This window comes from Exophiala xenobiotica (genome assembly GCF_000835505.1).
Source record: "Exophiala xenobiotica strain CBS 118157 unplaced genomic scaffold supercont1.5, whole genome shotgun sequence".
Taxonomy (NCBI): domain Eukaryota; kingdom Fungi; phylum Ascomycota; class Eurotiomycetes; order Chaetothyriales; family Herpotrichiellaceae; genus Exophiala; species Exophiala xenobiotica.
This window is the reverse complement of record NW_013562490.1, coordinates 594,559-618,415: the sequence shown is the minus strand read 5'-3', so window position 1 is coordinate 618,415 and position 23,857 is coordinate 594,559. Positions and strand designations below refer to the sequence as shown.

The 23,857-nt window shown below is 51.8% G+C and overlaps 7 protein-coding genes across 8 annotated transcripts; 6 read left to right on the top strand and 1 right to left on the bottom strand.

Annotated features, from left to right (window-relative positions):
- The first annotated feature begins 234 nt into the window (after positions 1-234).
- Positions 235-3,055, top strand: PV05_07935. 2 transcript variants are annotated; one of them, XM_013457415.1, is made up of 3 exons: positions 235-1,006; positions 1,059-1,951; positions 2,104-3,055. In XM_013457415.1, exons 1-3 carry the CDS (start codon positions 640-642, stop codon positions 2,113-2,115), a joined length of 1,272 nt encoding a protein of 423 aa, XP_013312869.1. In that variant the 5' UTR covers positions 235-639; the 3' UTR covers positions 2,116-3,055. The 2 variants fall into 2 exon arrangements, with proteins under 2 accessions (XP_013312869.1, XP_013312870.1); XM_013457416.1 differs by having other exon boundaries at positions 1,059-3,055.
- Positions 3,056-3,673: 618 nt separating this feature from the next.
- Positions 3,674-4,582, bottom strand: PV05_07934 (uncharacterized protein; the record flags this gene model as incomplete). The annotated part of the gene is made up of 1 exon (XM_013457414.1): positions 3,674-4,582. The coding sequence occupies one exon, from the start codon at positions 4,580-4,582 to the stop codon at positions 3,674-3,676; it is 909 nt and encodes a 302-aa protein (XP_013312868.1).
- A 1,942-nt stretch (positions 4,583-6,524) lies between these two features.
- Positions 6,525-8,718, top strand: PV05_07933 (tubulin beta chain). The gene is made up of 8 exons (XM_013457413.1): positions 6,525-6,688; positions 6,815-6,838; positions 6,887-6,912; positions 6,963-7,004; positions 7,054-7,108; positions 7,160-7,292; positions 7,343-7,665; positions 7,717-8,718. The coding sequence occupies exons 1-8, from the start codon at positions 6,677-6,679 to the stop codon at positions 8,446-8,448; spliced, it is 1,347 nt and encodes a 448-aa protein (XP_013312867.1). The 5' UTR covers positions 6,525-6,676; the 3' UTR covers positions 8,449-8,718.
- A 1,170-nt stretch (positions 8,719-9,888) lies between these two features.
- PV05_07932 (uncharacterized protein) lies at positions 9,889-13,279 on the top strand. Its single transcript, XM_013457412.1, has 4 exons — positions 9,889-9,995; positions 10,048-10,129; positions 10,217-12,509; positions 12,555-13,279. The coding sequence occupies exons 1-4, from the start codon at positions 9,951-9,953 to the stop codon at positions 13,030-13,032; spliced, it is 2,898 nt and encodes a 965-aa protein (XP_013312866.1). The 5' UTR covers positions 9,889-9,950; the 3' UTR covers positions 13,033-13,279.
- Positions 13,280-13,520: 241 nt separating this feature from the next.
- PV05_07931 (uncharacterized protein) lies at positions 13,521-14,740 on the top strand. The gene has a single exon (XM_013457411.1). It carries the CDS (start codon positions 13,808-13,810, stop codon positions 14,612-14,614), a length of 807 nt encoding a protein of 268 aa, XP_013312865.1. The 5' UTR covers positions 13,521-13,807; the 3' UTR covers positions 14,615-14,740.
- Positions 14,741-17,300: 2,560 nt separating this feature from the next.
- On the top strand, positions 17,301-21,652 carry PV05_07930 (calcium-translocating P-type ATPase, PMCA-type; the record flags this gene model as incomplete). Its single annotated transcript, XM_013457410.1, has 2 exons — positions 17,301-20,312; positions 20,363-21,652. 2 exons carry the CDS (start codon positions 17,301-17,303, stop codon positions 21,650-21,652), a joined length of 4,302 nt encoding a protein of 1,433 aa, XP_013312864.1.
- A 1,282-nt stretch (positions 21,653-22,934) lies between these two features.
- Positions 22,935-23,621, top strand: PV05_07929 (uncharacterized protein; the record flags this gene model as incomplete). The annotated part of the gene is made up of 1 exon (XM_013457409.1): positions 22,935-23,621. One exon carries the CDS (start codon positions 22,935-22,937, stop codon positions 23,619-23,621), a length of 687 nt encoding a protein of 228 aa, XP_013312863.1.
- Between the last annotated feature and the right edge of the window lie 236 nt (positions 23,622-23,857).

Sequence of the window (23,857 nt, the reverse complement as noted above, 5' to 3'; positions counted from 1 at the left end):
TGCCCTCTCAGTGCCTCCAGTGCCCTCTCACAATCTGCACTTCCATCACCAGCCACCGCCACTTTCTGAAAGTCCTTCACTTCTATCCCGGCGCCTAAGGTTGTTAATGCCACCCACATTTCTCGTGATAACTGAACATCACTGGCCCCTTGCATTGCCCGTCCACGACCCTTGTCCTTGCCAATTGGGCGTCGTTGCTGCCTGGGGATCTTTGGTTTCGGTGCGAAAAGTCCAGCGATTACGTAGCCAACCGACTTGGAACCCGCCTGGGCTGCCTTCTTTTCACCCCCTCATCGCTCACCACACTGTCTCCATCACGGGTTTACCAGCCACCTACAACGATTATCTCAACTCTTTTTCATCCATCTGCGCCCACTTTCGACGCCTTGCAACTTGCCAAGCTGCCTAAGGATTCATCGCCTGCTCCGTAACTACCCTCATTAAAAGTCCTTTTCGCAACTCGATTCTTGATCGGCTTCCGACAATTCTTTCTATCTCGAAACCCCGAATTGATCTGACCGCGATTTAAGAATCGCTACGACCCGACCCTTTGCCGTGGTTCCGGTTCTCCGCTGGGCCACAAACACCTCATCATTTGGCTTCGTTTTTCCCTTGTGACCCCCGCAATCGACACAGACCATGTCTTACTACGGCGGCGACGACAGACCTCGACGAGCGAGGAGCACACGGGAGCGATCACGAAGAGATGACAATGATGGCACAGTCTACGACGAGAACGTCCGAGATACCCGCATTATCAAACGCCGGGATGACAGTGTCTCATCAGTCGAGGAAGTCAACAGAGACTTTGAACCAGGCGGCGGTTATTACCGCGAGACAACCGTGCGCAAGAGCGGCCATCGTCCGATTCGTACAAAATCAGATGATGACCGTTGGTTCGACGATCGCTACGATGATTCTACCTACGTCTCTCGAAGACGGCGCGACGATGACTATACCGTTGCTACCGGTCGCAGTCGCAAAGATCGAGACTATGACAAAAGACGTGAGTGCGATGTTCCTTACTTCGATATCCTCTGCTAATCTGTTCAATACAGGCCGCTCCAGACGCCGTGACGATTCGTATGACTCTTACTCTTCGCGCAGCCGCACGCCGCCAAAGAAAGAGCGCAGAAAATCTACAACCGAAGAGGTGCTAGGTTCCTTAGGTCTCGGTGGTCTCGCAGGAGCAGTCCTGGGAAAGAACCGAGATCGATCGAGGTCCAGCGAGCGTAGTCGTCATCGAAGCCGAAGCAGGGCAGGCGGTCGTCGTCATTCATCGTCCGACACATCAAAACGTCGAAGCAAGAGCCGCGGCAAGATCAGAAATGAACAAGTCTCCCAAGCTATCAAAGCAGCCGTGCTGGCTGGTGCTGGTGAAGCCTTTCGCTCTCGCAAGGAACCAGGTAGCTGGGGTGGTGACAAAGGCAAACGAATCTTGACTGCCGCTCTCGCTGCCGGAGGCGTTGACGGCTTGATCTCGAACAAGGACGACCCTCATCACCACAACAAGCGTGATATTGTGGGTTCGGCCATTGCCGGTTTGGCTACCAACCGCATCGTCAACGGTCCTCGCTCCAAATCCCGCGGCAGAGGTGGTAGCGACGACCGCCGCGGTCGAAGCCAGTCCCGCGGAGGCATCGGTGACCTCGCTGCCGGCGGTGTTGTTGCGGCTACTGCAAAAAAAGTCTATGATTCGATGAGGTCTCGCTCCCGTGGTCGTGCTCGCTCTCGAAGCTCTTCATACGACAGCCGCTACGATAGCCCTCCACGTCAAAAGAGAAGTCGTAGCGTCTCTCGCGTTGCCGCCAAAGGCCTTGCAGCCCTGGGCTTAAAGGACGCCGCAGACAAGGTCGACCCTGAACGTCGCGCTTCTTCTCGTCATTATGACGACTACTATGATGATGGACGATCGAGTCGCAATGGAGGATATTATAATGATTCCAGAGATGTAGGTACCACTCACCCCCAACCAGGTCATCCAAATGGCGGTCCCCGTTCCATGAGCCTGCCCCGAGGGCATCCTCCTGGTTACGAGCTGGATTACGGACCGCGTCATACCGGTGACCCAGACACAGACTCCGATTCTGACCTCGGCTCCAGTTCAGACGATGAGAAACAGATGAAGAAGGGGAAAAAGAAGATGTTTGTCACGGGAGGTCTTGCTACCGTGGCAACTATCCATGCAGCCCACAACGTCTATCAGAGCATGGAGAAAAGAGAGGCGCGACGAAAGGCGTTACGTGAGGGTGATATTAGTCGACAGGAAGCAAAAGCAGAGAAAAACAAGGCGAGATTACAAGATGTTGCTAGTATCGGCATTGCGGCGTTGGGTCTCAAAGGGGCTTACAGTGAATGGAGGGAGATGAAGGAATTCAATCAAGCAAGGCGGGAGCAGGCGGAGAAAATCGAACGACACAAACAGAAACGAGAGGCCCGAAGACGAAAGATGAGCATGCTCGCAACCCACGACTACGCCAACAGCAATTTCACCGGCAGTATGCCCAATCTTGCCACTTACGGTCAAGATGTCTATCATCCCAATGGCGCGCCTCCCTTCGCTTCTGCAACGGACGTTCCACACTATACCGATGACAATCCCTATGGAGCAATATCACAGACAGCAGCTCACTATGCTCCCGCTCCTCCTCCTCCACAACCCACTGGTTTTCCTCCTCCGCCGATAGGTGTTCCGCCTATTGGGACGAACTATCCAATCCGTTAAAGAGCAAGCTGGAATTTCCGAGCATTGAGCAGCTGTTTTGGCGCCAACGACACCCCTTACCTGCGCACGAATCCTAAATCACGACTGACCTTCAATACCTTGCATACTAGCATTCGGTTGCGGAAGGTGGCGTTTTCGCTTGCAAGCCAAGCAATTGGCTACGACATTATGATGACTGCTAATGATTGTGTGATGCATTTGGCTGAAATAAGACACGAAATGAGAATGAATGATTAATGAAATGAGGATCCTGCTTTCATCTCTGTTAGCTGCTAGAATTTGTGTTGTAACCCTAGGTTCTGCGTTTGGTCTTGATATTCTCTGACCAAGTCCTTTCACGCATTTTGGTATTTGCCAGATTCTCTTTCCCAGCTCAGATTGGGCCATCTTGCATTGACGGTCTGCCACCCATGACAGCCATCCATCTTCGACCCGTTGACAATGCTGGGGGTGATAGCCCTCCCGGAGCGGATACGAACAAGTCCGAATCGGCGCATAAAGTTTCTGGGCCTCAAATTCTGGAAATTAGCTGAGAAACATCGTTAGACTGTGCTTAGGCGGTGCGTCTTCATTTCAGTCATCAGCAGCCCTATCCTTCAATGCCACACAAAGAGCCTAAGCTCAACTTGTCGTTGACCTCTGAGGCTGGAGAGGGCCGGGACCGGGGCACGAACCTGCAAGGTGCAGGTCCAGGTTCGGCTCTGGGATCAGGACTATATGCTCAAGCCAGATGCAGACCCCTGCAGCGGGCACCGATATGCAGGTGGGCCATCTCGCCCAAAGAGGGCGATGCCTGGCTTCAGTGCTATGTAATATCAGTTCTCCATCCCTGAAAAATCCAGGCGCGAGGGCTATGGCGACCCAGCTTGCCCTGTGGCCAGCATACTCGCAGGTCGTGTTCCTGCCATCTAGCGCCTACCAAGTCATTCATTGGATTAGCCATCTTAGTCATACTGGGAACTCGCACGCAAAATGGGGTGGGAGATGATGCAGGAGAACCTGAAAAAGGTGCGCGTACCATGATCCACGGTCCGGTCTGTACCCTGAGCCGGGGTAATGCTGGTCTCTGTACCGGTTACTGGGCCCAGCGCTGTAGCTGTAGCTGTAGCTAGGGCCAGAGGAGGAGAACGTACGTCGAGGACGTTCGTGTAGACCTCCACCGCCGCTGCGGGTGTACGATGGTCCGGCACCAATACCAAAACCGGTGTCGAAATCACGCCGAGGACGGAAACTATTAGTGTCGGGGCGGTCATAGAATGTGGAGGGGCCTCCAGCGCGGGATGATGGGCCTTCGAAAGGGTCGTCGACATAGACTCTTCGCCGAGAAGGGCTTGCGGCTCCAGCTCGTCTTCCCGGTGGTGGAGAGCTGGATGGCAGACGAGCGCCGGTCATGAAGACATCTGGATCGTCTCGCGTGCGGGTAACGTAGATCCGTCGTGGCTCGCGGCGCGATGGAGGCAGAGATGTTCGTCGGATGGGGCTAGGACGACGCTCGCGGATCGGCGATAGGTCGCGCGTGGTATATGTATAGCCTCCTGGCGTGGTGCGGGTCGTGCGAGGTGGGCTGCGAGGCACGGGGTATTCGTGGTATGCTGGTGGTGGAGAGGGCGCCGCAGGAGGGATGGAGTGAGATCCTGAGCGGCGGCGACGGTGGGAGGACCGGCCCCGGCGGTGGTTGTCGGAGGAGACGAACTCGGAGTAGCCATGCGATTGTGAGTTGCCCATTGTGGCATCGAGGACGCGGTGGATGTCTGGAGAGTGCGGGCTCGTCGGACGCCGGTAGCAGTGTTTGCGACGGAATCGCTGTAGTGTAGAGGGCTGATGAGGACGGGGACGACGATGAGGTTTGGGATCCATGATGGATGAATGCAGAAGGTCGAAACGAACGACTTTATCTGATATGGTGAGTGACTTCGCTTTGCAGTGACTGCTCTCATGTCAATGCTTGTTATTGTTAGTGATGGCAGTGAGCAGATGCCCGAATGCCAGTGATAGGAGACAGTATGTTATGGCCGAAGTGAATACATGAAGGTGACGGCAAAGCAACTGGTCGCCGGGATGGAGAGGCTTTATTCAAGGACCGTTCCGTGACTCTGGAGGGCTCAATTGTAAGCCGCTTGTAGTGTATAGCCAATGCGGCGACATTTTGAGACGTGTCTTCACCAGCAGTCGCCATATGCACGCAAGCAAGGCCGGCAGCGTGACAACCAATGCTCTGCTTGAGCGAGCAGCGAGGAGAAAAACTGGCCTTCAAGAGCAATTGTCTGCGTGCCGCTCTCAGAGGACTTGGAGGCCGAGGTATGTCCTGTTAGGATAGTCTCGATCCTTCGAAGAACGATAATAATGCTAGGCTCGTCTGATCAACCTCCTGTGCTGACCTTGCCACTTGCGCAACGTCGTTCGGAGGGCCTTCTGAAACCGGTCCCGCGGCCGTAGCAGTGATGCGGATCAGCTCAAATCGCTGGGATAAGCGTAAGATTCATGTGTCCAGTCCAAAAGAAAACGGCGGAGAAAAGCAGGTAGATTGTTTCCAGATAGCTGGAGTCACTGAGCGTCAAAGACAACGAAACATGATAACCAGGATGGCGAACTCTGTGTCCTTTTACCCCGAACACAAAAGCAACCATTTCTTCCAGTCCTGGAAATGCATCGCGAGCAAGGCGCCGCTCGTTTACTGAAACGGCATCCGACAGCTTCAATCTCGTTCGCGAGGCGTTGTTTGTGGAACTTCTTCGAACAAGGAGTCGATGACTTGGGAAATGTTGGGTATTGAGGATGATACTCGTGGAGCAAAATTCTTCGACCGAAGACAGAATTGAACTGGGCTATAAAAGATGCCAAACGTGGCGGGCCTCTTGGTACCTACAACTGGAAATTCTGGACAATGCCAAAGCTCGACACTCGAAGTCCAGATGCCCATACTTGCCCGTTGGTCCAGGACGTCACACCATCAGCCAAAATGGTTGCACAGAGCTCGCCGGATACGGAAACCTATGATCGGCCCAAACGCCTCGTTGGACAGCCTGTGATAAATTATTGATTGCAACGTCAAGGCGAGCTCATCCCTACACCTTGTGGAGGAAGGAAGGAAAACAACATTACCAAGCATACAACAGCTTTCGGCATGTGCTGCCCTTGAAAGGGTCCGTTAGAATGAGACTTAACTCTGTCAAATGGTCGTCGGCTGAGTCAAGCGCCGGAAAGCCATCCAGCAGCGTCTATGGGCAATGGCTTGAGGCAACATGCCTTCCAGCCAGTGACATGTTGTTCAGGCAGAAGACAGACTCTGGTCAAACTGCTTGTACCATTGCTAACATTTGACATTGCCATGAAAAGGACAATGGTTATCAGCCTTGTGTGCAGTACAGCATTGATCCGTGCAGCAAAACGTCAGACGATATGCTGGAGGTCTTGAATCGACCCAGGATGCTCAAAGGCGATTGTATGAGCGAGCTGTAGATTTCATGGACATAGGTGACCAATGTCTTCAGCCACGAACACATGAATCTCCAATGACCAGCACAGGATATTTGAATTGTCAATTTTCGTCATATTACTGTCTGCAACAGCCGACATCGTAGAACTTCACTGCTTGTGAAAAGGGTATCTCAATTCTGAGACTGACTCCTCGACCTCACCTTGTTGACAACGGCGCGTCTTGCAATCTAATCAGGTTTAGGCAGTTGGTCTCGCCGTCTTAACACCGGAAATCAATTCGGGTTTAGCGTCTCGTTCACCGCCTGGATATCGCGCCTGCAGATCCTTGGCGTTTTCAGTTTGTTGATTGACCTTCAAGCACCAAATAATCTCTCCCTGCCTGGGCATCCACAACGACGACCATCTCTCTCACCACTTCCACTTCCTCATCAGCTTCGTCCTTTCGTGAAGCTCATCTTTGTTGTCAACTTGATACCTTCTTGACCTATTCTTGTCCATTTCGCAACCGTCAACATGCGTGAAATCGTGAGTCTCAAAACTGCGCTACGCGTCTTCGTACCCTGTTTACCCCTTTGACCTCGCTCTGCTTTGACCCCACCATGCATCTGTGCCTTGAAGAATCATCAACTGACAAGACATTCATCAATACAGGTTCACTTGCAGACTGGCCAATGTGTACGTATCCTCATACTTCTTGCCCTCTCATTTGCTAATAGTTCTCAGGGCAATCAAATTGGTGCTGCCTTCTGGTGCGCAGTCCCGCGACGCGACGAATTCTTCCCGTCTAACTCGATCGCAGGCAACAAATCTCTGGAGAACATGGACTTGATGGTTCAGGAGTGTACGTACATCTGAAGATTGAACTTGGGCATATGATTGACGAATATCAGGTACAATGGCACATCCGACCTTCAGCTCGAACGTATGAACGTCTACTTCAACGAGGTATTTATCCTAGCAAGAGCTCATGAGACCGTATACTAATTCCTGCCTCAGGCATCCGGAAACAAATATGTCCCACGTGCCGTCCTTGTCGATCTCGAACCCGGTACCATGGACGCGGTTCGAGCTGGGCCTTTCGGTGCACTCTTCCGTCCCGACAACTTCGTCTTTGGCCAGAGTGGTGCTGGTAAGTTATACCCCCAGGTAAACTCAGGAGCAGGAGTTAATACTATGTAGGCAACAACTGGGCCAAGGGTCATTACACTGAGGGTGCTGAGCTTGTTGACCAAGTTCTCGATGTTGTTCGACGTGAAGCCGAGAGCTGCGACTGCCTGCAGGGTTTCCAGATCACCCACTCCCTTGGTGGCGGTACTGGTGCGGGTATGGGTACCTTGTTGATCTCCAAGATCAGAGAGGAATTCCCAGACCGAATGATGGCTACCTTCTCCGTCGTGCCCTCTCCCAAAGTTTCGGACACCGTCGTTGAACCGTACAACGCTACCCTCTCAGTCCACCAATTGGTTGAGAACTCTGACGAGACCTTCTGCATTGACAACGAGGTACGTCTAAATTCGATGCATTAGCTATTATCAGTCAATTAATACTCTTAGGCTCTCTACGACATCTGCATGCGCACTCTCAAGCTCTCCAACCCCTCATACGGCGACTTGAACCACCTCGTCTCCGCCGTCATGTCCGGTGTCACTACTTGCTTGCGATTCCCTGGTCAACTCAACTCCGACCTTCGAAAACTCGCCGTAAACATGGTTCCTTTCCCGCGTCTCCATTTCTTCATGGTCGGCTTCGCACCTTTGACCAGCCGCGGTGCATACTCTTTCCGTGCCGTCAGTGTGCCAGAACTCACTCAACAGATGTTCGACCCTAAGAACATGATGGCTGCTTCCGACTTCAGAAACGGCCGCTACCTGACATGCTCTGCTATTTTCCGTGGCAAGGTCAGCATGAAGGAGGTCGAGGACCAGATGCGCAATGTTCAGAACAAGAACAACAGCTACTTCGTCGAGTGGATCCCCAACAATGTCCAGACTGCTCTCTGCTCAATTCCTCCGCGCGGTCTTAAGATGTCATCGACTTTCGTCGGCAACTCTACCTCGATTCAAGAGCTCTTCAAGCGTGTTGGTGACCAATTCACCGCCATGTTCCGACGAAAGGCTTTCTTGCATTGGTACACTGGTGAAGGTATGGACGAGATGGAGTTCACCGAGGCCGAGTCCAACATGAACGACCTTGTCTCTGAATATCAACAATACCAGGATGCCAGCATCTCAGAGGGCGAGGAAGAGTACGGTGAGGAGGAAGCTCCTTTGGAAGAGGAAGTGTAAATGAATCAAATTGATTCCAAGGGAATCCTCCGTGGAGATGAGTCTGGTTCGTGGTATGTGCTCCAGCTATGGACCACTATTGGTTTTGTTTAGCCAAGCATCCTCTTCTTTACTTCTCCAAAGCGAAGTACAGCACAGCAGGAGTTGAAAGACGAGGACTATGACCAGGGATGATGTTAGTGTCAGGCAGGCATGGCGCAATTCTCAACTGCTTTAGTCTTGAGCGTCAGATTTTAATCGAATGAAAGAACAATGTCACATTGTCAGTAATTATCTTTCCAGCAAACATGCAACGTGATGCATTCCTCAAGCTCCAAGAGAGCCTTTGCGAGTTGACCGTCTTGTGACATCGCATTCCTCTCGGCTTGAAGCGATTGATATAACGAAGAGCGGAAGGCGGAGAATGCTGTACGTTGTGTGTTGATCGATCTGAATTATTCTAGAAAACCATACGTCACATAGCAGCACAACACCGACACCCGCCGGGTTCGAAAGCATCTTGATTCTTCGAAGTCTCGCACATATTCGTTGATTTACTACAGGCTAGATCGCCTCTTCTTTGCAAGAAAAGATTGCACTTCCGGGACTGGACGATCATCATGGTCAGTCAGGATTTCGAATGCCTTCCATATTGTCAGCCGTGGAGGTCGGAGGCTAACTGGTATATAGGGAAAACTAGAGGATGACCTAAAGCACGATCCTCCATGCCATCCTCGAGCGGTAAGCGTGCCCTTATCCTGGGGAACGTGAATGATATTGACACCCGTCTCATCAGTGCGCTATTCAAGGTGAGCATTCTGTCAGGCAGATATCAGATGGCGGTAGATAACCGGGTGCTACAGACTGTTTGCAAAAGAACAACTACAAGGAGGAGCGGTGCCAGTCTGCAGTCGACGCACTATATGAATGCTGCAATGCTTTCTACAAGGAAAAAGGAGATAATGCCAGCACAGTTTCCTGCCCGAAACCCAAGTTGCTGAGGTTGAAGCTGGAGCAGCGTGGACAAAAGCAATAACCAGGGGCATGCTATCGACTCTGGCACTACTCCTGATGCTCACAATGAACGTGTACATAGTCCATCGATTCCGAGCGAGAAAATATGTAGCATATCGATTTTTTCTACCTGAGCCATCGTCCCTTCAAGTTGAGGTCTGGTCAGCTGAACAGCGAATGCAGAAACTATGCTCTGAGGCAATCGTGAGCACGCAAGAGACCCTTGTAGGATCTGAACAAACATTGACAAAGATAAGGTCTGTTCCGAGACTCTAATGACTGCCTGTATGACATTGAGGGAAGAAAAAGAAAAGGAAGAACTGCTCGGTGAAGTTTTCTCGTCTCAAGAATTTAGACGTGTCACGTGATCGACTCCGTTCACCCCTGCGCGTCGCGTAAAGACCGAGTCCGTGAAGAAACCCGAGGGCGATATTCGTCAATGTACTAAAGCAATCCCGGGCAGGAACTCCTTCATTTTGGCAGAACCACTGCCTGCCTTGAACTTGACCATGGCACCCATAACTCGGTCTTCAGTGCATGGAAGAGCAACCGACGTAAGTGCTGTTTTACCCAACTCCCAATATCAAATCGTTGACATCAATGGAGTCCGGTCCCAGGCAGCTGGATTCACCGCCGCCGAGTGACCATGAAGACGAGGAAATGACAGACGAGTACGATCATGAGGAAGGTATGCTTGTCCTAGAATTTCCTACTCTTGGAAAACCACCACGCTTGCCAACCCTGCCAAACTGCAAAATGCTGATCAGTACTACAGACGCCCAATCGCCCTACCAGTCTTCTGCGCAAGACATCCTACGACCTCTACAAGATACGGCCGATCGTGTGAGCAAACAAGCGGAAGAGTTCGCAAAAGCACTTGACAAATTTGTCGTCAATCGAGAGCCAACGGACCAGTCTCTATGGGAGGACGCCCTGTTACTGCTAGAGCGGTTTAGCAGGATTGCCCACAACCGAAGACAAAAGACGGCTGCCGACGACTCGGAGGCACAGGTCCAGAAAATACAACTCGAGAACGACCTGTGGGTGCTAGTCCGGAACCTGCTAGCCTGCAGCTCCCCCGAGACTATCAACAATGCGCAAATCGCCCAAGATTCTCGACTAGGGGGGCTTCACCGATATTCGAGCAACGCCGAACTGTGGTCGGCTTTCCTTGACTCCGATGCTGTTGCTCAAGAGTACGAATGCATTTTGAGTTGGCTACAAGAAAGAGCTGCGGAAACATCTGGATCTGTCGAAGATCTGTTGCGTGACTTGGCCGAGAAGTCAGAACGAGGCGACGGTGTATGGAGCGCTGGGCCGATATACACCCAAACCGCCATCAAGCAACAAAAGCGAACCAGAGTCTGGTCAAAGCCGCTCGAGCCTTCTAATCCCGGTCTGAACCGTACCCACGTTCGCAACTCCGACAACAAACCACTTGTGACGCAACTGGACCCTGATTCCAGAACTCGAGAGTCGGCGGTGCTTCAAGAGCAAGATGAGTACCATGAGGAGGCTGCCTGGCAGACTTGTTGGGAGATGTTGCGTCGTGGTCAGACTGCGGCAGACATCAAGTCGTGGTGGGCAGAGCGGAAAGAAGTTTGGCGATATGAGGTCCTTCGAGGCTGCGGAGCAAGTCCAGCCGAGATGGCCGATTCGCCCTGGTTGCGCATACTGAACCTCGCAACCAATCCGGAGTGGTTGGCACGCTGTAAGGCTCTTGCTCACAATCCAGCCATCGTGGACCGCTACCAAAAGGCTGTTTACGGCATTCTTTGTGGGGACAATGCAGCGGCCAGATCAGCAGGCAAGTCCATTGATGATCATCTGTTCGCGCTTTTCAATGCTCTTTTGATGGACCGATATCTACACTACATCCAAACTTACCGGGAAAGATTGGGCGAAGCGGGCGCCATCACGTACCGACCTCAGCCGCCGTCGACAGAGCAGATCCGACAGTATACAACCAAGGTTCATTCAGACCCGGCGATGAAAAGCCAGACTCATCTGCCGCACAAGCTGTTTGAGTTGACTGTCGTTTCCAAAGACTACGAGGCATTCTTCGTGAACATGGGCCAAGCTGCTGCCTATGTGGCACACACAACCGGTCAAGGAGATGATCTCATTGAGAGTAACAAAGCTCACGGCAACGAGATCTCGCAAGTCAATGCCCAGGACCAAGACGCCGTTCGAATGGCCGTCCATCTTCAGCTGATCCTGCGTGCTCTTGGTTTCCTGGACTCCGCCTATGCACAACACGAGTACGAAATGGAGAACAACATCGCGAGCTACATCAGCTTCCTACAAAGTATTGGAAGATACCAGCTCATACCGACCTACGCAGCAAAATTGTCAGCGACGCGGGCACAGCATGTTTTGGGCACTATTTTAATCAATGTCACAAATTCGAGGGAACGCGACACGATGGTTAGACTGATGAAGCACGAAAAGATCAATGTTGCCGAAGTCATCTACGGCATTTTCTCTCTGGCCAACTATGACGATCTGCAAAAGCTTCAGAAGATGACTCAGTGCAGCCCGCCTACAATGACAGTGCCAGGCGGAACTTCCAAGTTTGCAGTCCTCAGAGTACGATCTTCGCTGATGACGGGCAACGTCACCGACGCAGACGAAAGAGCCCTTCGAAGTGTTGAATGGTTCCGCTATATCGATGCCGAGAATTGGGGCAGTGCTGCTTGGGCTTTCGGCGCATTGTACAAGATTTTCCTCGCGGATGGTAACTTTGTTGCACTACGCCAATTGATGGACCGTGTCAGTCTGTCTGAGATCTCGCTTGCAGCTGTTGGGATGAACCTCAACTTTGCCGATGGAGAGCCGCCTGCGCAGAATGACGGTACCGACGACGAGGATATGGACGAAGATCGAGTTAACCCCATCAGCCCCAGCCGGAGACGGAGAGATCCAATTGCTGAACACCCCTTGACGAGACGTGGTAACGATCGTGAGACACTAGCTTTTAAATCTCTCATCTGGAGACAGCTGGAGCAGCTGACCATGGCCATTGATGCTTTGGACATGTTCCAAGAAACTGCTGACAATCTCGAGGCGTAAGTGCTCCCACAATGGTATCAGAACCTGCTAACACTGATCAGGAATCGATCAAACCCATCGCTTCTGAGGACGTACAAGCGCGATTTGAAAAAGGCACTTGACGATGTACGCTCCAACATTGTACCCTTGCTTGACAACGACTTTCTCTGCCAACCTCAAGATGAGCAGGAAGGCGTGCAGCTGACTGCTATTCGCAACCATTACATCCCTGAATGTATCCTCGCATACAACAGTGCTTTGTGGTTTGCAGGGCATTTTATATCACGGGCCTGGTTGGTTGAGTGCATGGAACTCGCACAGAGAGTGGCTGAAACCCCCATGTTGACGAATGCATTTGTTGATGGTGGAAGGATGAAGGAATTGGTGAGAGCTTTCGCCGTGGACAGTGAGGCATTGTTGCAAGCAACTGAGCAGAGTGGGCCGAAGGCCAAGAAGATGAAGACCGACAGAGGGAACAGTGATATTTGGAAAGTCAGTTGGAAGGAGCAAGACGAGATTGATCTCGAGGCAATGGATTGAGCGAGAGCCTAGAGGAGCACCTACTGATGGTATTCGCCTGTAGGTGTCGACACGCTCGCACGTCAAGACGTTGCAACACAGGACGCTATCATGATAGTATGCACTCTTGAATCTGGCGCTCTTGAACGCAAGCTAGATCCAAGGCTGCAAGTCTCTTCGTAGAGGCAAATCAGAAGATATCGCTTCTACGGGCTTGTCGAAATACGGCGACGAATGACAAGGTACTACTGTAGTAGTACATTCCGTGGAATGTATCCTATAAGTTATAATCGTATGTTGTCCGGCACAAGCCGTAGTCGCTTTTGATTGAAGCATTTAATAGATGTCGTCGGCATGATATACCCGACGTGGTCATTCCGAGCGAGGTCTGCCTCGCAAAGGGAAAGGCTAGCTTACACAACATTCGAGTCAAATGCAGGGCGGAATCCACGGGTGGACATAGTAGTTAGTAATCCATACGAATACTTACCTACCTAATGCCAGTTCCGCCTTGAGATTGACATGTCCTATATAGTTCATGATGTAATCGTGGGCAATGTCTACCATATATATTGCTTCCGAAGAACCAAGCAGGCTCACGGTTCGTTGTACAACTCGAAGGCAGAACTGTGCGGCAACGAGATTTCTCTGTCTGGTGATTGATTGCATTACGACGACTTTTGTTTTATAACTACTGTGAAGGTATTCGTCTCCACACGGCACAGCACAGCCTTGCAGTAGCATACGCAACGCGATATCCGTACCAGTACCTCGAACATACGCGGTACGCCAGACAATGACAACGACTGATACAACCAAGCTTTACGGCCTGACCGCGGTGCCGGCAGATCAGTCGAGACAGAAACCCGCTACGAGCAAACCGGCACCGGTGGAGATCTCAGCGCTCCAAGTACCGCAGACAGCATTGGCAACGCGCGTCGCCGCGTACGCGAAATCGAAGCTCGACGCAGACACGTACCGGCACAGTCTGCGCGTGTACAGTTACGGCTGCGCGATCGCGAGGCAGTGTTTCCCGGAGTTCGAGCTGGCTCCGGGCTCGGCGCCCGAGGAGACGTGGTTTCTCACGGCGATGTTGCACGACATTGGCACCAGCCAGGAGTTTCTGACGGCGACGAGGCTGAGTTTCGAGTTTTGGGGCGGGTATCATGCGTTGAAGATCCTGCAAGATGCCAGCGTGACGGGTGGGCCGGATTCAGATTCCGATCCGAAGGGTCATGGTAAGGGTCGGGGTGAGGGTGAAGGTGAAGGGGTGGCGCCGCGGGAACAGGCCGAGAGCGTGACGGAAGCGATCATCAGACATCAGGACATACAGGACAAGGGGAGTATCACCCTGATGACGAGGCTGATTCATCTGGGGACCTTGTTGGACAATATCGGTGCCGGCGTGGAGTTGGTGCATAGGCAGACGATTGAGAATGTGGTGCGTGAGTATCCGCGACCGGGGTGGAGTGGATGTTTCAAGAGCACGCTCAAACGGGAGTTGAGTGTCAAGCCTTACGCTATGGTTAGCAGGATCGAAGGGTTCGAAGAGAGGATCGAGAAGAATGGACAGAAGGGCGGCGTTATGGGGGGTTTCGATTGATGGATACTAGTATCATGGACCTTTTGACTCTGCAGAGAGCTTCGTCTATAAAACAGAAACAGAACAGTTTCCATCTTGCGCGAGCAGTCTGAGTGTGTTCCCTGGGTATCATATGCTGTGTTTGGGATTTCATGAGAGATGCTTGTTACTTTCTATGGAGCATCCTACTACGAATCATACTTCAAGGTGCCTGTGAGCAAACTCTTTGGTACCAAAAAACTACACCAGCCGTGTTAGTTGTAGATATTTCAAGATCTCGGTAACACCCGTCATCGCGAACTCTACCGGGAAGGTCGCTTCTAGCCTCCCCTATCGGTGAAGCTTAGAAAGCTATAGAAACCCACTCGTACTATCGACTAGGCCTTGATGTTGAGGTTGCCTTAACGTAGCCGTGGTCAACGGATTCCTCTCATAGGTCACGAATACCTGGCGCAACGTTGAGAGACGTAGACTCGGGGACAGAATCACCGTGTCGTAGAGCGATTACTATAAGCTAACCGAGTTCGAGACAGCTACTAGCACTCCGCTGCTGTGGTGTTATCTATATCATGGAGACGTTCATTTATGACCTTTTCCGCCTTTGCTCTTTGCGCGCGGCCAAGGGAGGCGTTCAGATTGTTCCTGGGCATTGCTCGGCGTAAAGCGCAAATTGCTGGAGCGGTAGCATGATTTGTGGTCGTGAGACGAGTAGTGTGAGAGTTCTGGACAGGTGATGATGAGAGCGATCGTACAGAATGGTGAGTGTCCACTTGAATTTTGGGATTGATATATCAACAAGATCGCTCGTGATGCTAAGAGTCAGTATAAACGTCCTGGTCCACGTCAAGATATCTGCGTTCGAAAGGAGAAGTCCCCCTTGGAGGTAATCTGGAGCGCTGGGTTGCGTCGAACCGGGATGATGTTTTCCTATGGAATGTCAGACAAGTCAGGAGCTGCCCAACATGGTGAGACTATGTCTTGAGCACCCTGAGAAATAGCCAATTGCGGCAGTTTGTTGGACTGTCAAGCAGTGGCCATGAAAACGGATCGTATCGGATGGCCGCTTCACTTTGACAACGTCAATCACCGGATCTGTCCTTCCGCCACCATTTCCTCCAAGTATCAAGGTGTTGCATGTCGAGGTCCCGTAGCTCTTAGGAGGCTTCGGAGGTACTTCCAAGCCCAGAAGCATGAGCTCACGATCCACAGTTGGCTTGGTATTGTTATACGCCAAGGTCGTGGCTCGAGCAAACGACGGGTCCTATTTGGCAAAGCTTGGGTGATTTGTTTGTTGGCAACCAGCCAAGGAAGATCGAAGTCAAGCATGAACCAAGAAATACTGTAGGTAGACCTCAGCGTAATCTAGTATCTTTCAGCATAGGTTACTCGAGTGACTCCATAAGCTACATCGGACATAAGTAAAACAGGACAAGAAGTGGCGAATCGGATCTGACCATGATTACATAGTAGGTGATTTCATCGTCAACGGGCGCAGCATGGCTGTCCTGGTCGTGGAAAGTGTATTATGAATTCACAATTTCAGTCCCCGAAAGTGAATGAGGTCGCTTCGGACAGGGAAGGCTGCCTGACCTGCGGAAGCTAGCATGGTGGCAGTGCAAACGCTCTAACCAACGACGATTGGATGAGAGGGCCACTTCTTGCAGAGAGCGGCATGCAAACGAGAAGCGGGGCGCTGAATGAGGGCTTTTCTGTTCTGTATCTTGTCAGACCGGTAGCAGCTGACCTACTCCGTACACAGTCAAGGATTTTTCGTTGATTGTTTTGCGGGAAGGATTGCTTGGGTTGACAATGAACATGGACGTCCCTTATGTGAGAAATCAAACAGGATGATAGATCGGGACTTGGAATCTCCGATGTCACTCAAAAGGGCTAGACCCAAGAGCCATAGGGAGCTTGGCAATGAGAATGGAGTTGGATGGACAGGACCAAGGCCACCTAAGCTTTCATTGGCCCGCGGGTCCAAAGCCATCCACGATCATCCCAATGAATCCCATGCGTCTCGCTTGCTCGCTCTCCATCTCGTTTGGGCCAGGAATTGAACGCCGGCGCAGGAAAGTCACCTTCTCCTGCTCTTTCAAAATGTAGCAGTCTTCCCTTTACTACTGTACGTAGCAGATGGCCTGAAGTGTGCCTTGAATACACTTGTCTCCGACTAGTTCTTTCCTTCTCAACAAGTCTCTTGTCACCTTTCCGCTTCCAATCGTCGGGCTGACCGTTTGGCACCGCTTTGCAGTTGTATTGTTGATCATCGCCCCATGTATGGCATTCTTCGCGCAGTATTTACACCTCACCACGAGCATCTTTTTTTGCCACGGACTCAGCCACCATCTCGCCTGATTCGCAACGAGACACGGAATCGAACGCTTCGCAATACCGGCTGCCTCGGTGTTCTGCTTTGCACACCCTCATCTCTTTGTACGCTCCTGCATCCCAGTTTCCTCGTCGTGCAGACACATTCTCTGACAGGTTCATTCTACCAGTCCTTTGACGACCAACCCCCACGAACCTAGAGATCTACCCTTGGTCCAACGTTGGGCAAATGTAGCATATCTTGTCTCTCCTTTGACGTCCCAGACGACTTTCTCTCCTTTCCTTACCTGATTATTTGGCTCAAGAGAACTGCAAGAGGATAGGGCGGTCTGTCTGCGGTATATCAGGATCGGGCGCTTTTGTTGAGAGGCCTGCAATGCCTCTTTCGCCGGATGGGCAAGACCCAGAACCGGAGACACCAAAACCATCACACCAACGGCATCGGGCTCCGACGATAAGTATCGACGACTCCGCCGTAAATCAACCTTCAGAAGAGCCTCCCAGCGCTTCCTCCGATAAACCTGGTCCTTTACCTAGGATACAGACCAAGAACCTTGACACTGGACCTGTCCTAGCATCGCCCCTATCGGGGTCCCCAACCGATGTCCGCGCATCCACAGACACAAGAGAGTCTCGACCTACGTCTCCTCACAATGTCTCTTCTCCAAGATTCCTCGATGGGGCCTCTACCCAAAATTTCCTCTCGGTACCAGGCTTCAGGCCGAGGGCGGCCTCAATGGAGTCCGACATTTCACCTACATCAGAGTTTGGCGGAGAGACACAGATAGAATCAAGCACGTCGGGCCTGGATGATCAGAGAAAGAACTCTTTCAGCAATAATGATGAGATTATCAACGATCAGGACGCTCTCAAGCCGGACCCGGGCAAAGAAGAAGACTTCAAGGTGGAAGACAATAGGTTTGCATTCAGTCCCGGCCAACTAAACAAGATGATCAATCCAAAGAGTCTGGCGGCTTTCCATGCGTTGGGCGGTCTTGCAGGCTTGGAGAAAGGCCTGCGAACAAATCGACACAGTGGGCTCAGCATGGACGAGCTCGGCCTGGACGGTACGGTCGATTTTGAAGAAGCTGTGAAAGCAGGAGCTGAAGAGGAAGAGCGTTACGGGACCGTAAAGAGAACCACGACCAGCCATTCGCTGGGCGCTGCCGCGAACACGTCTGATAATTCCTTTGCCGACCGCAAGCGCATTTTCAAGGACAACCGGCTACCAGAGAAGAAAGCGAAAACCTTTTGGCAGCTTGCGTGGATAGCCTACAACGACAAGGTGCTGATTCTGCTTTCAGTCGCTGCTGTGATCTCATTAGCTCTCGGTATCTACCAAACGGTCGAACCGGCCCCGTCCGAGGCGCACGAAGCTCGAGTTGAATGGGTCGAAGGTGTGGCCATCATGGTCGCAATCATCGTTGTCACATTCGTCGGTGCATTGAACGATTACCAAAAAGAACGTCAGTTCATAAAATTGAACCGTAAGAAGGAAGAAAGATATGTCAAAGTCATTCGCTCCGGGAAGTCTAGGGAAATTTCAGTCTATGATGTTTTGGTCGGAGATGTTATGCACCTGGAGCCAGGTGATTTGATACCGGTCGATGGCGTCTTCATCGAGGGCCATAATGTCCGATGCGACGAATCTTCTGCCACGGGCGAATCTGACATAATTCGAAAAACGCCAGCCGACGAGGTGTATCACGCTATCGAGAACCACCAAAACCTGAAGAAAATGGATCCTTTCATTCTCTCAGGAGGCAAAGTCTCGGAAGGTGTTGGCACGTTCCTCGTCACTTCTGTTGGGATCAACTCAAGCTACGGTAAAACATTGATGTCTCTGCAAGATGAGACTCAATCTACACCTTTGCAGTCAAAATTGAACGTTCTGGCTGAGTACATTGCGAAGCTTGGTTTGGCTGCGGGCTTGTTGCTCTTTGTCGTTCTCTTCATCAAATTCCTTGTCGAGCTGAAGAACATCGACGGTGGGGCCCAACAAAAGGGTCAGCGCTTCCTCCAGATCTTCATCGTGGCAGTCACCATCATCGTGGTCGCTGTACCAGAAGGTTTACCCTTGGCTGTCACTTTGGCGCTTGCCTTCGCAACGACTCGAATGCTCAAAGACAACAACTTGGTACGGCTTCTACGTGCCTGTGAAACCATGGGCAATGCAACCACTGTTTGTTCGGACAAGACTGGAACATTGACGCAGAATAAAATGACTGTTGTGGCCGGAACACTTTCCACTGCTTCTAGATTCGGCGACAAGCCACCACCAGTCAATGCTAAGGTGACAGACGATGGCAAACTGCCGGCCCCTGAGACCAGTCCAGGCGACGTTTCTTCCAATGAATTCATTGCGACTCTTTCAGGAGAGACCAAAAGCCTGCTCAAAGACTCGGTCATTCTCAATTCCACAGCATTCGAGGCCGAGGAAGGGGGCCAAAAGACGTTCATTGGCTCAAAAACCGAGACCGCCTTGCTTTCTTTTGTTACGGATCATCTTGCGGTCGAATCTATCAGTGAAGAAAGATCGAACGCAGACGTTGTTCAAATGGTACCTTTCGACTCGGGACGCAAATGCATGGCTGTGGTCATCAGACTGGCCAATGGCAAATACCGCATGCTGGTGAAAGGAGCGTCGGAAATCTTGATCGGCAAGTGTTCGAGACTAGTCAGCGACCCTACCACAGGGATCGCCGATGCTCCTATAACTGCCGACCAAATCGAGACTTTGAACGGTATTGTCAGTAATTATGCCTCTCGATCACTACGGACGATTGCACTCTTGTTTCGCGACTTCTCCGAGTGGCCGCCACGCGGTGCTGTGTCGCCAGACGACAAGAAGCAAGCAGATTTCGACAAAGTCTTCAAAGACATGACTTTCTTTGGCGTGGTTGGCATTCAAGATCCACTGCGACCCGGTGTAGAGAAAGCTGTTCACGACTGTCAAGTTGCTGGAGTCTTTGTCCGTATGGTTACTGGCGACAATATTATGACCGCCAAGGCCATAGCTACTGAATGTGGCATCTTCACGCCTGGTGGTATCGCCATGGAGGGCCCGGTCTTCAGAAAATTGAGCTCTAAACAGCTGACTCAGGTCATTCCTCGTCTACAAGTCCTTGCCAGATCAAGCCCGGAAGACAAAAAGCTGCTCGTGGGCCATTTGAAGAAGCTTGGAGAGACGGTGGCGGTTACTGGTGACGGTACCAATGATGCACCAGCACTCAAGACTGCAGATGTAGGTTTCTCCATGGGTATCGCCGGTACCGAGGTCGCGAAAGAGGCATCTGCCATTATTCTGATGGACGACAATTTTGCGTCGATTGTGAAAGCCATCTCTTGGGGCAGGACTGTCAACGACGCCGTCAAGAAGTTCTTACAGGTATGGTCCTTTGTTCGATGTTCGCCACTCATCAACTAACGAGCCCACAGTTCCAAGTCACAGTGAACATCACAGCTGTTATCCTTACATTTATCTCTGCTGTTGCCAATGACGACGAAACATCTGTCTTGACAGCCGTGCAACTGCTCTGGGTCAACTTAATCATGGACACGTTTGCTGCACTCGCTTTGGCTACCGATCCCCCCACGCACTCGATCCTGAAACGACGACCTGAACCTAAGTCGGCACCATTGATCACCGTCACAATGTGGAAGATGATCATCGGGCAGTCAATCTATCAACTTGTGGTCACACTCGTCCTGTACTTTGCAGGAGCTGGCATACTTTCTTACCAGACCCAACATGAGAAGGATCGACTTCAAAGTACCATCTTCAACACTTTCGTGTGGATGCAAATATTCAATCAGTACAACTCACGACGACTGGACAACAATTTCAACATTTTCGAAGGAGTCTTCAAAAACTACTGGTTTCTGGGCATTCAGCTCATTATCATTGGCGGCCAATGCCTGATTATGTTCGTTGGAGGGCAAGCATTTTCCATCAACCGGATCAACGGGGCGCAATGGGGATACTCGATAGTGCTCGGAGCACTCTCTATGCCTGTTGCAGTGATTATCAGATTACTGCCGGACGAGATCTTCGCGAAGATGATCCCCAGTGTCAGCCTCCGGAAGAAACGCGCACCTCAGTTTACCCTTGAAGATGATGAACAACTCCGGCAGTGGAACCCGGCTCTGGAGGAGATCCGAGAGGAGCTTACGTTTCTCAAGAAGATTCGAGGCGGACGGATGTCCGAGTTGGCGTATAAATTGCAACATCCTCGAGATGCCTTCATGCCACGATCACGAAGTCCATCTCGATCTCGGTCCAATAGTGACCTACCCCAAACCCCGGAGGCTGATGGATCTTCGCCGGAGATGGCTCCTGCTTCTCCTTCGACTCCAGAGAAGTACAAGAAAAGAGCAAGATCGACATCGAATTCCGTCTTCGGGCCTGCTGCAGCGATGGCTGGAATTATCGCCGGCAGTGTGGCCGGCGGCTGGTCTCCTGTCGAGAGGCGCAATGAAGAACCCGAGACTATTCACTTCCAACGAGCTCGCTCTCACTCAGGTGTGGAAGGGACTCCTGGAATGGAAATTCACCCAGCTACTTCAGTGGATGATCCAGTCTTTGCAGAGAACATTCCAAGGAATGGTGTGCCGCCAAGCCAACTGCCAAATCTGGCACCGCATTTCGACCATGCGCCGCCGCACAGCTCGCCAGGCCGAACGAAGAGCTCACACTCGCGATCAACCTCGTCGATTACGCACGGGTGATGAGAAGAACATGAGGAAAACACTTGTGGATTGAAGCCACTCTACACTCGGCCAGGTCAAGGCCACCTGCAAGCAGCAACACTGCGGGCGCGAAAGCAGCCCACGGACACAAGCTTGTTACAGCTGAGTTGTTGCCAAATCATACGTTAAACCTCGCACCCGAGATGACTGAGGTCGAGGATCAGCGTGCGGCCGTATTCGTGGCAAGAGGGAAAAAATAAGGAAATGCGATGGCTGAGCAGAATAGGTGGATTGAGGCCAAGGCTGGATCATAAAGGGGAGTCCATACTTTTTGCAGACTTTCAGAAATCGGCCGTAAAAATGGATGGGACGGATACGAGGTACGGCAGCCTCGTCAGATTCGACGGTGGTCGGGATATGCAATACAGTGTAAAGACAGGAACCAAGCAAATCACCGGGAAGAAGAAGCAGAAGCACTTCTCACCGTAGCAATTAATTCAGACATGCTGAATATCAACAACGCAGAAAAGAGCACTCGTGAGCACCCTACCTTATCTCCTGTCCGCCGTCTACCAGGGGCTCACTAGGCTACTAGGCTTATATTCTAAGTAAAGACTGGGCTCATGAGTGCCAGGCAACTTTCACGTTTTGTTTTGCCCCCATCTCGCCCATCATGATGGCCCCCGAAAGGACTCCGTGAGGCTGAGCCGAGGCACAAATTCTGTCACTGCGTGAACCTGAATCCTCATCACCAATCGTTGCTTTCTCGCTCTGCCTATCTCTCGCTAAAGGCCCAATTTTTCTGTCCTTTCCGATTGTCGGTGCATCATACCTCATCAGTTACGCTCACCTCCTGCTCTTCGAACCGGCGCGCCCGTGGGCCGCTTGGTTTTCTATCTCTGACCATGGCTCCTGGGCGGTCAATAAATATCTTTCTATCCTCCTCTCGATCCTTTCAGAGCCCGAGTATATTGACACCACCCTCACTCAGTCCTCTCCGCCACTCGCTCCTTCCTCCGTCCTCTCGTCGTTCCATATCTGGGATTTCACTTTCGGCGGCCCAATCATTTGTTTTGCGGAGGGCTTTTCAGCGTTGGAAGAATATACCACCTGCTCTCAGGAGGCCGCAGTCTACAGGTGAGCAGGACGAGATACCGTATGCTGGGCGAAGGCAACTCACAATTGCGTAGTTGTCGTCCACAACAAAGGGCAAGCCCGCGTTCGGCGCACGATCAGTTTCCTGACCATCAGCACCGTCTCCCTCATTGTTGGCGGCTACCTCGCCCTCAGTTACGCTCCGCCTATCCTCGTCCCGCTCATCATGGGGTCGATGCCTTCTGATGTCGAGAGCCTCTCGATCTATGAGCCGCCCGATGACTTCTCACGCGAGATTGACGAACATATCAAGAATTGCGCGCTGGCTGTCGAGTTACGAGAACATCCCGACTTCAGGGAGTCGCGGCCACATTTGAAGATCCCCCCGGAAGTGCGGCAGCACAGTTTGACGGCAGGAACGCTAGCAGGACCGGGCATGATAGTTGTGCCGCCGTACTATTTTAACGAGAAGGACGGGAAGAGCATGGTCCAGATATTCTACGTCGGCCCTGATTGTTCAGGACACCCGGGCATCGTGCACGGCGGGTTCCTGGCGACGATGCTGGACGAGGGGTTGGCGCGGTGCGCCTTTCCTGCGATGCCGAATAAAGTTGGTGTTACCGCGAATTTACAGATAAATTACCTCAAGCCGACGATGGCCGGGCAGTTCTTGGTTCTAAAAGCGAAGACGGTCAAGGTCGAAGGAAGAAAAGCTTGGGCGGAAGGATGGATCGAGAGTCTCGAGGTCCCGGAGGGAGAGGAGCCGGCCAAACTGGTAGAGGCCAGTGCGTTGTTTGTCGAGCCTAAGCATGCGAATGTAAGTCACCACATAGGCGAGCTGTTTGTGCCCGGCAAGAGACCAGATGCTGACGTTGGTGATGCAGATTTTGAAGTCGCTTTACCGAGTTACTGAGTGAGAGACCTTGTAAGGGTAGCCGGGCTTGTGTCCCTGTGATCCGAGTTGGTGTTTTGAGCTCTTTGCTTTGAGAAAGACTTGCATTACGGAGTGTGCGGGACAAGATAGAACTTTTTACACATCGCTGGAGTGCTCGGGAAAACACCTTTTGACTGTCGGGATGGCGAATGAGTATAGCTATGATGGCCAAGGATATGTTAGGACAGGACATTTTGACTCGAGGATGGAGCATC

Excerpts from the sequence above, each read along its gene's own strand:
- PV05_07935 (XM_013457416.1), top strand. The coding sequence starts at position 640 with ATGTCTTACTACGGCGGCGACGACAGACCTCGACGAGCGAGGAGCACA. Across the intron at positions 1,007-1,058 it reads TCGAGACTATGACAAAAGAC|GCCGCTCCAGACGCCGTGAC; the intron begins GTGAGTGCGATG and ends TGTTCAATACAG.
- PV05_07933 (XM_013457413.1), top strand. Across the intron at positions 6,913-6,962 it reads CAAATTGGTGCTGCCTTCTG|GCAACAAATCTCTGGAGAAC; the intron begins GTGCGCAGTCCC and ends ACTCGATCGCAG. Across the intron at positions 7,293-7,342 it reads CTTTGGCCAGAGTGGTGCTG|GCAACAACTGGGCCAAGGGT; the intron begins GTAAGTTATACC and ends AATACTATGTAG.
- PV05_07932 (XM_013457412.1), top strand. The coding sequence starts at position 9,951 with ATGGCACCCATAACTCGGTCTTCAGTGCATGGAAGAGCAACCGAC. Across the intron at positions 9,996-10,047 it reads TGCATGGAAGAGCAACCGAC|TCCGGTCCCAGGCAGCTGGA; the intron begins GTAAGTGCTGTT and ends ACATCAATGGAG. Across the intron at positions 12,510-12,554 it reads ACTGCTGACAATCTCGAGGC|GAATCGATCAAACCCATCGC; the intron begins GTAAGTGCTCCC and ends AACACTGATCAG.
- PV05_07931 (XM_013457411.1), top strand. The coding sequence starts at position 13,808 with ATGACAACGACTGATACAACCAAGCTTTACGGCCTGACCGCGGTGCCG.